This window comes from Emys orbicularis, chromosome 18 (genome assembly GCF_028017835.1).
Source record: "Emys orbicularis isolate rEmyOrb1 chromosome 18, rEmyOrb1.hap1, whole genome shotgun sequence".
Taxonomy (NCBI): Eukaryota; Metazoa; Chordata; order Testudines; family Emydidae; genus Emys; species Emys orbicularis.
Genome location: NC_088700.1, coordinates 21,374,319 through 21,389,209, shown reverse-complemented (window position 1 = coordinate 21,389,209; position 14,891 = coordinate 21,374,319). Strand labels below are relative to the sequence as shown.

The window sequence follows — 14,891 nt, the reverse complement described above, 5'->3', positions numbered from 1 at the left end:
AGAATTCTGGATGTTCTTGTTATCCGTATAACCCTCCAATCCCTACGTTCTTGGCCTCCTCACAGCCTGTGCCTGTGAGTTCCACAAGGAAACAGTTTCCTTTGATCAGTTCTGAATTTCCTGTTCTGTTTCGTTGAACGTCCCTTGTTCTTGTGCTGTGGGACAGGCAGAACAGAAGCTCCTGATCAGCCTTCTCTACACTATTCATTACACCTCCGTGGCCCTGACCCATGCTTGGCCTCTCTGCTCCGCTCCTGGAGAACAGGCAAGCCATTGAAAGGTACAAGACTGCTTCTCCCCAGACCTCTGAGTGGGAAGATTGTGTTTCAGTGCTTCCTGCCTGGTCAGAACCAGCGAGCAGATAGATGCTCAGATGGTTTTTAGCTCAGCGTGTGTGTAGGTACCTGTCCTGGTGGGTGAACCCAAACCCGTAGGTTTGTTATGGAATTGCAGGTAGGAATTTTCATTGCTGCAGCGCCAAGCCATGGTAGTTTGGTTTGGAGGGGGGAATGGTTGAAAAGGGAATTTGAGAAAGCTAAGAAGGTGGATAGGTTTCTTTTGGGGCCTGTCCCTTTAAATCATTCCTGCTTAACCACTGCTTTGTCCCCTCTGTAGGCTGCAGAAGGAAATCAGACTAGCTCAGAAAACCGACTACCCAGCTCAGAAGCTACCTGGCCCCCTGCCATACGACAAGGTCTCGGTAAGCTGCTCCAGACCTTCTCTCAGACCCGTTGGCAGCATGGTCCATTTTTAACACTTGAGGTTGTACTTTGTGAGCAAACCCTGCATGAATTCCGGAGAGGCTAGTGAAACACAAAGGGGGAGGGGGGGTGCCGTAGAGAAGTCATCTCTAGTCCTGTTAAAACCTGTCTCTCAGCCTGGCCTCTGGGCTCCGGTCTGTGGGTGATGGAAAGCTAGCCGCTCTCTGGAGACCTGTGTTCACAGCTCCTGTTTTCCTTTTGAAGCCCGGGGATCAGACGCTGGCTCAGAGCGCCCAGATGTATCACTACCAACACCAGAAACAGCAGATGCTCTCCATGGAAAAGTAAGTGACTCCTTCCCGCTCTCGGAGAAAGCAGCAACGGCCTTGCCAGCTGCCGACGGTTAACAAGGGTCACCCGCGTCTAGAGCCGGGATCGGGAGCTCTCTGGAGACGTTCCCAGTGCAGTTCAGGAGATGCCCGGGCGGAGAGAGAGGGTGCCGAAGGATGGTGCTGGGAATCCCCATTTGCTTCAACCTAGCTGGAGGGTCTGCTTTGCTAGACAGTGCTGGGTTTGCGCTGTTGCAGCTGGAGAGGAAATTGCCCCTGTGGATTTCACCTCCATCTCTCTGTGCCTCTCTCTTTTCAGGCATAAAGAGGAGCCCAAACTGCCTGACTCGGCATCCTCCGACGAGGAGAATGAAGACGGTGATTTCACGGTGTACGAGTGCCCAGGGCTGGCTCCTGTAAGTTGGCAGTGTGTGCGCTTCCTCCGCCCCTTTCCGTGGGGGCCTCTCAATGCTCCCTTGCAGCCATCTCACCTCAGAGCCTGCGAGCTACCTCGGGAGCCACTCGAACTGGCGCTGCCTGGCGCTGCCTGGCCCTGCCGGGCCTCCAGCACTGGGCAGACGGGGAGGAGGAACGGGATCCCTGCTCTCAGGTAGTTCCGAAACCCCCTCCCTTACAAAGAACAGTCAACTCGTTCTTTGTAACAAGACCTTTTTTAAATGGCCCTCGTGCAAAATCTCCTCCTTGAGATTCCCATCCTACCCCTCTCCTCCTGACGTCCCCTCACACAGAAGGGGATTCAACGTAAGCTGAAGGCAGCCCCCCAAGACGCTCCCAATGATCCTGTTCAGGATCCAGACCCTTCTGCTTAGTAGAGCTGGCTGGCTGCTTCAACGAAACCCAACCGTGTCGCGGGCGTGTATCAGTTTAGTCGAAACCTTCAGTGGGAAATTAGCAAAAAGCTTTACTAAGGTCGAAACGTTCCATTCCAACTTGTATATGAATGATCTAGGAACGATACATATTTGCTGACTATTTATAATCAATATCAAATGATCAAGTCAAAACTGAGGGCTCGTCTACACGGGAAACGCTGCATCGTAGACGCGCGCTGCAGGGACCCGGAGGGGTTCTCCCATCAGGAAGTTAATCCAGGGTTGTTAACTACCCTAGGAGGTGGCCGCTAGGTTGGTGGAAGAATTCTTCACCAGGGGTTAGGTTGGCTTAACTGTCACTCAGGAGTGTGGTGGGGAAGAATTCTTCTACCGCCTCTCAGGGAAGTGAATTAACTACAGCAGCTAGGTCAACCGGACCTAGCTGCGTCTCCGCTAGGGGTTGGGACAGCAGAGCTGCGGCAGTGGATTTTGAGTTTTCACACCCTGGAGCACCGTAGATATGTTGACCTGTTTTTAAGTGTAGACCAGGCCTCAGCCTGTGGGCAGAGACCCAGTAACTGGCTGTGCCTGGTCACGGCTTGTTCTGAATCTCTCCCCCACTGAGTGCCGGAATGGATGGGGCGCTTCCCATCTGTCAGCTGACCAGGCAAGGGGCCGGCCTGGTGATATTGATTAGATCGGGCAAGGAAGCCAGGTTTGCTCCCTCCCAGGAGATACTGACCAGTGTAACCCCCCAGATGGGGTTTCCTGGCTGATGTGCTTTTAGGGAGCCTCAGCTGCAACCCCCCAGATTCTTTTCCTGGGCTTGGCGACAGTGGCCCCCCTCGCCAATGGCAGCGCCTACCCGCCTTGTTACAAGCTATGGTGCAAAAAGCACAATGACTCGGAAAGGGAGCTTTAGTGCAGCCTTTCACATGGTAATCGCTGTCCCTGCCAGACCATCAGGGCCTAGATTAAGGGTCATCATTACATCTTTACAGCCCATTAAAGGGCGCACACTGGCAGTCTGGGGAATAAACAGCTGGTTCCTGTCAGATTTTTCAGCTCCTAGTCCCTGCAGAGCTGCAAACGCTGGCTCATGGGCTGGTTTTGTAAAGCTGGCCTACAGCAGCGTCCCCCAAAGGGGACAGTAGTTGGGCCTCAGTGGGGCTGTTTCCTCTCCCCCCCCCCCTTCCCCGCTGAGAGGCATCGCCTTCAGATTTGTCCATCTGAGAGATTCCCAGCTGTGTGCTCTCTCTCACCCCTCCTCCCCCACCAATCATCTTATTTGGCAGCTCCATCCCCAGCTGGTAACTTACGTCTCCTGGGTAACTTGGCCAAAGCCCACATCCAAAAGTCCTGTGATCAACACAGCCCAGGCAGGTCAGACTGTCCCCTCAGCAGAGGTCAAGGGTACCGGAGCCTATACCATCTACACCTCCTCCTGCCCCTCCTCACAAAGCCAGGGTGGGACCCAGCCTCAGGGAAGTTCCATAATCTGCTCCTACAATGCCACACTTCAGAACGGAAATGTGACGTTTCTTGGAGCGGCCGCATGGGCCAGCGGATAGAGCACAGGATGGAACACCCGGGTCCCCATCTCAGCTATGTCACTTCCCTCATCTACACTGCAAAAAACCCAACCTCGCAGCAGCGAGTCGCAGAGCCCAGGGTGCAGCCTCTGGGGCTCAGGTTATGTCTACACTACAGTAGGGTTACCATATTTTGAGTGTCCAAAAAGAGGACACACTATGGGGCCCCGCCCCCAGCCCCGCCCACGCCCCCCGCCCACGCCCCCCGCCCCAACTCCACCCCTCCCCTGCTTCCCGCAAACATTTGATTCGCGGGAAGCCTGAAGCAGGCAGCAGGTAAGCTGGGGGCGGGGGGGTGGGGGGAGGAGGCGCAGCCCAGTCTGATCCCCTCCGGCGGCCGGCTCCAGCCTGGCTCGGCTCGGGCCCTGGGGTGCCGGCCCCGGGCCAGCCCCCGGCCGAGCACCCCCAGGCCAGCACTGCCAGCCCCCGGCCCAGCACTGCCGGCCCCAGCCCGCGGCCCAGCGCGGCCCGGCCCCCGGCCCAGCACCCAGCGGCGCCGGATTTTCCCGGACATGTTTGGCTTTTTGGGATTTCCCCCCGGACGGGGATTTGAGTCCCAAAAAGCCGGACATGTCCGGGAAAATCCGGACGTATGGTAACCCTACACTACAGCGGCACAGGTCCGGTGCTGCAGCTGTGCCGCTGTGGCACCTCGGTGTAGATGCTTCCTACATGGCTGGAAAGGGGGTTCCGTTATGTAGACAATCTGTCTCTCCAAGAGGCAGCAGCCAGGTCAATGGAAGAAATCTTCTGTCAACCTAATGGCGTCTATGCCAGGGGTTAGGTTGACCTAACTACGAAATTGAGGGTTCTCTGGGTCTCGGTGTAGACCAGGCCTCAGGCCAGTCTACACTGCAGACTTCTGCTGGCATAGCGATGCCTGTGAGGGGTGTGAGGAGCTGTGATCCCAGATCAATGCCCCTGTGTGAGCAGAAGTCCCTCGTGTAGACGCAGCAGCGATGGCAAAATGACACGTTGACTGGTGTAGTTTGTTTCGCTCCTGAGGGGTGGCTCTATTTTACTGGGACAAAGCACAGCGTTACCAGTCAAGCTGGGTCAATGCTAGGAGGGCTTTGGTCATATAGTATAGATAGGGTTACCATACGTCCGGATTTTCCCGGACATGTCCGGCTTTTTGGTCCTCAAATCCCCGTCTGGGGGGAATTGCCAAAAAGCCGAACATGTCCGGGAAAAATACTCCCAGCTTTGTTTTTCCGGCATCCCTGCCCCAGTCCCCTCCTTACCTTAGAGCGGCTCCGGCAGGCTGCGAGCTGCAGGCGGATTCCCCCGCGGCGGCGGCGGCGGCGGCTGCTGCTCCCCCCAGACACCTCAGCTTTGTGTAGCTCAGGGGTCTCAAACTCAAATGACCATGAGGGCCACATGAGGACTAGTACATTGGCCCGAGGGCCGCATTACTGACACTAGGGTTACCATATTTAAAAAATAAAAAAAGAGGACACTCCACAGGGCCCTGGCCCCGCCCCTTTCCCACCCCCAGCCCCGCCCCAACTCTGCCCCTTCCCCGCCCAACTCCGCCCATTCCCCGCCCCTTCCCCAAAGTCCCCACCCTAACTCCCCCTCCTCCCTCCCAGCCACGCAAAAAGGGCTGCCCAAGCGCTACCGGCTTCACGGTTTGCCGGGCAGCCCCCAGACCCTGTGTCCCCGGCCGGCGCTTCCCCAGCGCAGCTGGAGCCCGGGAGGGGAAGCGCCCAGCCGGGGGCGCAGGGTCTGGAGGCTGCCCGGCAAACCGTGAAGCCGGTAGCGCTCGGGCTTCGGGCAGCCCCCATGCCTCCGGACCCTGCGCCGCCGGAGCAGAGCAGCTGGAGCCCGGGAGGGGAAGTGCCCGGCCGGCGGCTGGGGTCCGGAGGCAAGGGGGCTGCCCAAAGCCGGTAGCGCTCGGGCAGCTCGGCTCTTAAATAGAGCCGAAGAGTCAGGGGAGGAGCAAAGCAGCAGCGGGAGGGGAAGTGCCCGGCCGGTATTTTCCCGGACATGTTCGGCTTTTTGGCAATTCCCCCCGGACGGGGGTTTGATTACCAAAAAGCCGGACATGTCCAGGAAAAACCGGACATATGGTAACCCTAACTGACACCTCCCCCCCCCCTGCCGCCCTTGGCCCCGCCCCCACTCCACCCCTTCCATGAGGCCCCGCCCCTGCCCTGCCTCTTCCCACCCCTTCCCTGCCCCCATTCCAACCCCTTCCCCGAAATCCCCACCCCAACTCTGCCCCCTCCCTGCCCCCAGGGGGTGCAGGAGGGGTGTGGGGTGTGGTGGGGGCTCAGGGCAGGGAGTTGGGATGTGGGGTGCAGGAGGGGTGAGGGGTACAGCAAGGGGTCAGGGTGCAGGGTGTGGCAGGGGGCTCAGGGCAGGGGGTTGGGGTGCAAGAGGAGTGCGGGGTGCGGCAGGGGGCTCAGGGCAGGGGGTTGGGATGCAGGGGGATCAGGGCAGTGGGTTGGGGTGCAAGAGGAGTGTGGGGTGCGGCAGGGGGCTCAGGGCAGGGGGTTGGGATGCAGGGGGATCAGGGCAGTGGGTTGGGGTGCAAGAGGAGTGCGGGGTGTGGCGGGGGTTCAGGGCAGGGGGTTCGGCTGCAGGAGGGGTCCGGGGGGCAGGATCTGGCCCGGCGCGTACCGGGGGCAGGGCAGGCTCCCTGCCTACCTGCCTGTCTGCCCTGCCCCCGCAAGAGGCTGAAACGTGGGGAAGGGGGGGCGGAGGGGCTGTGTGTTTCTGTTGCTTGAGGCACCGCCTCCAGCAGCTCCCATTGGCCGCGGTTCCCCGTTCCCAGCCAATTGGAGCTGCTGGAGGCGCTGCCTGAAGCAACAGCCACACACAGCCCCTCTGCCTCCCCGCCTCCCCTTCCCCACGTTCCAGCCTCTTCCCGGAGGTGCGCAGGACAGGGCAGGCAGGCAGGGAGCCTGCCCTGCTCCCGGTGCACGTCCGGCCGCTACTCTGGTAAACACTGGGGGAGGGCGGGGGGGCTGCGAGGGGCTCGCGGGCCGCAGGAAATCACCCGGCCCGCGGGCCGCGTGTTTGAGACCCCTGGTGTAGCTGAAGAGTCGAGCTGCCCGAGCGCTACCGGCTTCACGGTTTGCCAGGCAGACCTCCAGACCCTGCGCCCCTGGCCAGGCGCTTCCCCTCCCGGGCTCCGGCTGTGCTGGGGAAGCGCCCGGCCAGGGGCGCAGGGTCTGGAGGTCTGGGGGCTGCCCGGCAAACCGTGAAGCCGGTAGCGTTCGGGCAGCTGTTTCACGTGGCTGGGAGGGGGAATGCGGGGCGCTCAGGGGAGGGGGCGGAGTTGGGGTGGGAAAGGGGCGGGGCCAGGGCCCCGTGGAGTGTCCTCTTTTTTTTAATGTTTAAATATGGTAACCCTAGTATAGAGGCACAGCGATCCCGGTAAAGCGCTGCTAGTGGAGACACAGGCATGGCCTGCACTTCCATTGTAGGTTGACGTCGCTATGGTGCTCAGGGTTGTGACATCCCGGAGCATTGCGGCTATGGTGGCCTAGCCCCTGGTGTAAATGGAGCTTGGTCAAGGGAAGAATGTTTGCAGTTGGCTGCATCGACACTACCGGGCAGGACTGTCTCTCACTGCGTGTCTGTGCAGCACCCAGCACAACAGGGCCCTGATCTTGGCCAGAGCCTCTAGGCCAGGGGTGGGCAAACTTTTTGGGCCGAGGGCAACATCTGGGTGGGGAAATTGTATGCAGGGCAGGGGGTTGGGGTGCGGGAGGGAGTGCGGATTGTATGAGTGGGCTCAGGGAAGGGGGTTGGGGTGTAGGAGGGATGGGAGATGCAGGCAGGGAGCTTAGGGCAGGGGGTTGAGGTGCACGGGGTGCAGCAGGGAGCTCAGGGCAGGGGGTTGAGGTGCACGGGGTGCAGCAGGGAGCTCAGGGAAGGGGGTTGGGGTACAGGAGGGGTGCGGAGTGCAGGAAGGGGATCAGGGCAGGGGGTTGAGGTGTGCAGGGTGCAGCAGGGAGCTCAGGGCAGGGGGTTGGGGTGCAGGAGGGATGGGAGATGCAGGCAGGGGGCTTAGGGCAGGGGGTTGAGGTGCACGGGGTGCAGCAGGGAGCTCAGGGCAGGGGGTTGAGGTGTGCAGGGTGCAGCAGGGAGCTCAGGGCAGGGGGTTGGGGTACAGGAGGGGTGTGAGATGCAGGCAGGGGGCTTAGGGCAGGGAGTTGGGGGGTGGGGTGCAGGAGGGGTTCGGGCTCCAGCCCGACGCTGCTTACATCAAGCGACTCCAGGGTGGCAGCAGCGCACACCAGGGCCAGGACAGGCTCCCTGCACACCTGCCCAGTCCCCGGCCCCACGCCACTCCCCGAAGCACTGCAGCCCCTGGGGGGGGGGGCGGAGGGCTCCATGTGCGCTGCCCTTGCCGCGCCTCCAGGTACCTCCCCTGAAGCTCCCATTGGTCGTGGTTCCCCATTCCCCGCCAATGGGAGCTGCGGGGGGCGGTGCCTGCACGCAGGAGCAATGCATGGAGCCCTCTGCTGCCCCCCTCCCCCCCCCGGCCTAGGGGCCACAGGGACATGATGCCGGCAGCGCCGCGGGCCGGATCCAAAGCCCTGAGGGGCCGGATTCAGCCTGCGGGCCGTTGTTTGCCCACCCCTGCTCTAGGCCCTTCTGCGATACAATTGCTAATGAAAGTGGCACTGCTGCGCTGCCTGGGGAGGATGGGGTGGGAGGCTATTGTGTCATAATAAACAGTGTCTCAGAGCGAGGGGGGCTGACATAAGATTCTGTGACCTCTAACCTGCTGGTTATATAATCTTCTTTCCCTGCCAACCGCTGCAGACTGGAGAAATGGAAGTGAAGAACCCCCTCTTTGACGACTCGACCTTACCCCCTCCGGGCCCCAAGTCACACCAGTAACCTCTCTCCCGCCCGAGCTCGCTACGGACCGGTATGCAGAATGCCAAAAACCGCCAGCACCTCGGCTCCTCCCGAGGGACTCCGGACGAGGCTGCCACTCAGTGCACGGATTCCCAGAATCCACCGCCAGACTGTTAGACCCTGCTCAGTACACACCTGCCAACAGCTTTGGGGGGTCGCTCCTGGTTCCAGCTTCTCCTTGTTCTTTCTGTTGTGATCTCGCTTGTTCCCTGCCCTGTGTTCCCTGTATTTTCAGCTGCTGGGAGCTCTGGTTCCTCTGGAGATGGGAGGGGGCAGCTGGTTGGCTGAGCGCTAGCGCAAGGGGGGGCAGTTTTGGGTTTGTTTTGTTTGTTACTTTGGGGGTCGGGGGATACTAGTGGTACAGCAGGTGCAAAGGGGTCCTGGGAAGGGACCTCTAGAGGGGATCAAGGAGTGAACAGCGAAGCAAGGGCCTTGCCTTCACTCCCCGGCACTCTGGCAAACATCCCACCCGACCCTTGCAAACACCAGTGCTAGCTAGCGGGAGCAGAGGTGACGCACGGTGGCCCACGCTGGCAGCCCGCTGGAGCCCAGGGTGTACTAGTGCTTGCAGCCGAACTGGTGGGAAACTTTCCAAGAAAAGTCTAGTGTAGACCTGGCGAAAAGAGCCACGGTCCTTCCTCGTGGCTGGATCCCACTGCGCCCCTCCACCAGAAATCCTCTCCAGCCAAGAGACTAGAGAGCCCTTGGTGCCCAGGTTACATGTTGTCCTGCCAAAAGTAGGAGCAAAAGGAGCCGTGGGTGGGAACTTAGTGAAATGGGAACCAGCTCTCCCCGTAGCACATTGTCCTCGAGCTGTGGAGTCAGCCCAGTCCGTGGCTTGGCCCATCCCAGTGAGCAAACGGGGGGATACCCCACCCCAAATCACGCTTGATATCTGGCTTCCCATTTGGGTGACTCTAGACTCGGTGCCTTTGTCTCGCTGTCCCTGGGAGTTGGGGTCTGATACAGCAAGTTTGCCCTATCACCGAATTCTGCTGTGATGCAGGTTTTATAATTCCATGTTTGTAGCATTTTCCAACGAGTAACTTGGCCAGGGCGCACACACCTTTCTGGCCATCTTTTCTCTTTCGTTGTATAAAACAGTTTGTCCAATAAACCAGCTATGCAGGTTTCTGATGGTGGATTTCTCAGCCTGCCAGACTCTTTGATTTGCTCATTAAAATAAGCCTCTGGCCTCTCTGGTTAATGTCATCAGTTGCTGTGGAACAGAAAGCTATGGAGTGTGTGCACTGCCCAACTGCTGCCAGACACCAGTGCTGTGGGTTAGTGGCTGGAAATGCTCTCTGATGGGCCAGTGCTCTCCTCCAGCCTACCTGCCCTGGGAGCAAAAAGAAAAACAAACATCTTTGCATGGTCCCTAGGGAAAGAGTGAATTCCATAGTGACAAACCCCAGCAGCGAGAAGCCCCGCACTGCCCTTTCTAATGCCACCACAGTGGGATGAGACGGCCTCGTCTCTCTAATGGGAAAAGTAGTGAAAGTTCACTTGTTCAGAAATGTCAAAGGTGTAACTTTTAAACTGTTTCCAGCCCCCGTGCAGTCTGCAGGAGGCATATTGCTTCTTTCTGGAGCTTTTCCTTCCCACCGTGAGCCCTTCTGCTGAACAAGCATTGGCCAGTGCACCTGTGCAAACCTGGCCACTGCCAGGAGCCCAAGGATTACACCCTGTTTGCCCCAAAAGGGGCACGTTTCCACTTCCCTTCAAGTCTTAATGCCAAGGCCTGGGCTGGGCTATGGAGCAGAGTATGCTGGGATACCTCCATGCTAGCCTTGGGCCCCACTGTAACACTGCCCGGGCCACAGCTCCTCTCTTGACTCACCTGAGTCGCTGCTGCCTGTGAGTGTGACTAACAGGCCGATCACCGTGCATGAGAAGCGGGGCCCTTTACAGCTCCGCCCATTTTGGAGGGTGCAGGAGGGGTGCAATGCATTCCCACCCCCTGTGGCTAACCCCTCCCCTCAAGGCTTTCTTGTGTGGCTCTAGAGGCCCCCACGGACGCCCCAGGCTGAGCACACCCAGTGCATACAGGATCTGGCCCAAAGTTCAATCTCAGGTTGTTTCACTCACGCGGCTCCACATCCCAATCCCACGCGTGGAACGTTGAGTTCACTGTGCAGCTTCCTGCCTTCGCCCCTCCAGTCGGTCCCTGAGTGAACTGGACGGAGAGGGGCCGGAACCTCTGCATGTGTATGAGGCCCAGGCACACAGCCCCGCAGGGTCGTCACTAGTGAATCAGCCTGCACCAGGGTGCCCCTGGAAATACACTGTGCATGGCAGAGCCCCCAGTGGCACTGTGCGTGTGAACAGCTGCGTGACGATGGCACAGCCGTGCGTAGACTAAAGCCTCGATCACATGATTTTATGGCTACGTTGTCACTTTACGATCCCTTATCCTTTACCGTACGTCGTGTGTTCATGTCGATTCCTGACCCGAAACCGTAATTGTTGTATGGATTGTATTATTTTAAAAAGAAAGTTTTATTAAATGACCATATTTCAAACCAATGGCCCGTGTGAGGTGTGTGGGAGGGGAGCTCTAGGGCTGCATCTTGGTTTTAGTTTAACAAAATCTATTCACCCGCCCCCTCTCCCAGTCCTGTTGGTTTGGGGGTACTGCTGCCTGCCAAACTCATGCGGCTCATGCTTTGTGAAGCATCTCACTAAAGGGCCTTTCCAGATAGCCCTTCAGCTGCACTCCAAGTGGGAGATACTGGCTCCAGGGGAAGGAAAACCGGCCAAAGTGACCGACGTTTCCCTTCCATTCTTCCTGCACGTGCGAGATGATTGTGCAGAGTCTTGCACACTATTTTGGACACAGTGTAACCGACCAATGGTTTTTTCTCTGAAATTGGGCCTAAAGCATTGCCAGTTCTGTCGACTGTAAACACACCCTCTGTCTGCAGTGAGCAGTGTGCGTCACCATGACAGTCCCCATCCTACCGGATCCCTACCTGCCCCACCAGGAAGCAGGCACACGCTGCAGGGCCGTTCTTGCCGTGGGTGGGGGATGGCAGGCCAGCAAACTAGAGGGACGTTGAGGGTCCTACGCCAGGTTCTGGAGGGGAGTGTATAGACCCTTCTGGCCCTGTGCTCTGTTCCTACTCCCTCGGCTCCTCACTCCTCCATGCAACCTGAGAACCAGCAGGAGAAACTTGCGAGCACAAGGAAGACCATCTCCATGCCATGGGTGGCGTGTGAGCCCTTCCTTCAGGGAGGCTAGCCAAACAGCCCTGCCCCTTGCACCCAAGGCCCTGCCCCTACCCTCTGGAGTCCCGAGTGCCAACTCCCTCTCCACAGCCAGAGACGTCCCAGCCGAACTGCCCGGGGCCCCCGGCCAGCACCAGCACCGGGCCGAGCCACCCCTAGCACCAGGCCTCCAGACGGCAGCAGAGCTGAGTTCCTGCTGGCTTGGGCACCGGCATGGGGGAGAGGGCAGAGCATGGGTGGGGTCAGGGCTCGGCTTATGGGTGGCTTAGTCTCCCCGGGTCTATTACACCCGCCGCCCGTGCTCCATGCTCAGTTTAGCACCCGGGGCCACAGTGCACCAGGAGGAGTAACTGCAATGAAGTCCCTGCAGAGCTGGGCTGGAGCGTGCTCAGTGCAGACTGACTCTTCTAGTACCAACTTCTAACAAGTCTCTACTGATCATATGTAGCCAGCAATTTTCAGAGGCTTGTAACTCCTAAATTTGGGTGGATTTTCTACTCCAAAGCCACTGATGCATCTCAAAATGGTCGTAAGAATTTTAACATGAGCAAAATGACATTTTCCCCTCATGTTGGCTGCAGTGTTGGTGTAGCCGTATTGGAATATTAGGATATTAGAGACACGAGGTGGCTGACGTAACATCTTTTATTGGACCAAACTCTGTTGGTGAGAGTGAGAGACTTTCAAGCTACACAGAGTTTTTCAGATAAGAACAGCTCTGTAGCTCGAAAGCTTGTCTCTTGCACCAATAGAAGCTGAGTCCAATAAAAGATATTACTCATCCACCTTGTCTCTCTCATTTTTCCCTAATATCTTTCTCTGAAACCGCTGAACAGTTTCTGCTGAAACTTTCCGAAGAAATACAGCTTGAGGCAGACAGCAGGCATGGAAAACGTCAGCCCAAATGGTTTAAATTTTGCAACGTGATAAGCAACTCAAAACAGGGTCTTATAATGGAAACTTTTGGGTAACCTTAACTCAAGGTGATGCTACCAGCTTCGCCTGTATTGATGATCCAGCTTCAGCCAACAAACAGCATCAAGTCTGAGACGTGATCTCTTCTCCCCCTGACTCCCAACTGTATGTGGGAAGAAGAATAAGGCCCAGGAAGGTTTTGGCAGAAATTACTCTGTTTATTCACAATGCAGCTGTTTCCTTTGCAGGCTTGACTTACCCTGTTCCACTCAGGTTCAGGGTTGGTTTTTTTTCCCCCTTGTGTGTGGAGGCAACATGGAATCTTGCACAAACATGGAAGAGGGCATCGATTACTATGAAAATTAAAGCCACTTTCAAGTTCTAAAGTCCCACTGAAAGCCCAGGCCAGGGGCCAGTGCACTTCTCCAGGGCTTTGGGCAACCTCGATCTACAAGCCTCCCAAGTAACGCAGCATCCACCGCTTCCAGGGGGAGACAAATCCAGTGATTATTAGCTCACCCACCAATTAGACATTGTTCTAGATCATTGGTTCTCAAAGCCGGTGATGTGGGGGGTCTTGAACCCCAACCCTGGCGAGCCACGAGCCCCGACTCCTGCACCGGGCTGTGAGCCCCGACCCCAACACCAGCACGGGGCTGCGAATCCCAACCCCAACCACCTTGTGGGGCTGCGAATCCCGACCCCCAACCCCTGGGTGGGGCTGTGGCACTGCAAGACCTGACCCCCACCCCTGGCCAGGAGCGGGGCTGCGATCTCCGGCCAGGCACAGGGCAGTGGGGCTGCGAGCCCCAACCCCGGCCAGGCATGGTATTGTGATCCCCCAACCCCAACCTCAACCAGGAGCGGGGCTGTGAGCCCTGAGCTGGGGCATCCAGGACGCTGTGAGCCCCGACCCCTGTACTGGGGTTGTCAGGCGGAGCCCAGCCATGCAGAGGGTTATCAGCCGGGAGCTCCGCCAGGCTCAAGATTGTTAACCCCCAGCCCTGCCACACACAGGGTTGTCAGCCCCGAGCCCGGCCAGGCACTTGGTTGTCAGCCCCCATCATCACCATGTGTGGGCCTCAGAGCCCCAGGCTCCTCCAGCCCAGCTCCACCCCCAAAGAAAGAGTGCCAAATAGAAGTTTGCCCGGGGGGCCATTTTTCCTATGGCTGGTACTGGTACTGAGACAACATTAAAGAGCTTGATTCTTTAGCAGCTGAACAGGTACTTTATTAATTAACAGTCAGACACACGAGCGCAAACCGTCTCCTGAGAATAATGGCCACCTGTACTGCTAAAACACAAAAGTATCTTGAGTCTTACATTAAACTCGGTTTTACCAGTATCATCATCTCTGGTATTGAAAAACCACAATGGTCATTTGTTATGGAGTTTTGTCTGCTGAATCAATGAAACCATGCAAACTGCAGTGACATTTTTTTAAAAATTTTTATATGGAGATATACCTATCTCATAGAACTGGAAGGGACCTTGAAAGGTCATTGAGTCCAGTCCCCTGCCTTCACTAGCAGGACCAATTTTTTGCCCCAGATCCCTAAATGGCCCCCTCAAGGATTGAACTCACAACCCGGGGTTTAGCGGGCCAATGCTCAAACCACTGAGCTATCCCTGCCCCCTAGAAACTAGCCATCCTGAGAATAAAAATCGAAACGTGGATTTTTTCAAACGCAGAGAAGAAGCAATATAGAAGGCCAGGCTTGATGCCGATGGAAGTTTCCGACAGCAAATGTCCTCAGCTGTGGAGGCCTCTTATGTAGTGTCACTACAAATTGCCCGTACCAAAACGCCATGTACAGTAGGTGAGGAGCTTATTCTGCCAGCATGCAAAGATATTGTGGCACTTGTGGTTGGCAATGATACTGCCAAAAAAACAGAATACTCTTTCCATGTCTAATGATACTGTGAAACGCAGAATATGTGAGATGTCTGAAGATATCAAAAAACAAGTTGTGCACGAAATTGAACATTCTGCTTTCAGTATGTTCAGCCTGCAACTTGATGAAACTACTGATGTTACTGTGCACCACTGATAGCATTTGTACGGTATGTAAATGCCGGGGATGTTAAGGGTGAGTTCTTATTCTGTGACCAACTTGAAACAACCACAACAGCACAGGCCATTTTCAATAAGGTGAATGCCTTTTTTGAAAGCAATGGCATTGAGTGGGAAAATCTTTGTGGTATCTGTACCGACAGTGCTCCAGCAATGATGGGTGCACGGTCTGGCTTTCAGCAGAAGGTAAAGGGTGTCTCACCTAATGTGATTGTCACTCATTGTGGAATCCATCGTCAAGTCCTAGCTGCAAAGACATTGCCAATATGCCTCAATGCTGTGGTGGATGTTGTCATACAAGCAGTGAACTACATTAAAGCTCATGCTCTGAATAGTC

The 14,891-nt window shown here is 57.0% G+C and overlaps 1 protein-coding gene across 1 annotated transcript in view; it reads left to right on the top strand.

The window, feature by feature from the left end:
- The window catches only part of NPDC1 (neural proliferation, differentiation and control 1), a 121,377-nt gene extending 113,062 nt beyond the window's left edge, over nucleotides 1–8,315 (top strand). The window contains exons 6-9 of the mRNA XM_065418960.1: nucleotides 616–700; nucleotides 966–1,045; nucleotides 1,350–1,446; nucleotides 8,238–8,315. Coding sequence (XP_065275032.1) covers nucleotides 616–700; nucleotides 966–1,045; nucleotides 1,350–1,446; nucleotides 8,238–8,315 — 340 coding nt within the window. The remainder of the gene's footprint in view (nucleotides 1–615; nucleotides 701–965; nucleotides 1,046–1,349; nucleotides 1,447–8,237) is intronic.
- The last annotated feature ends 6,576 nt before the right edge of the window (nucleotides 8,316–14,891 follow it).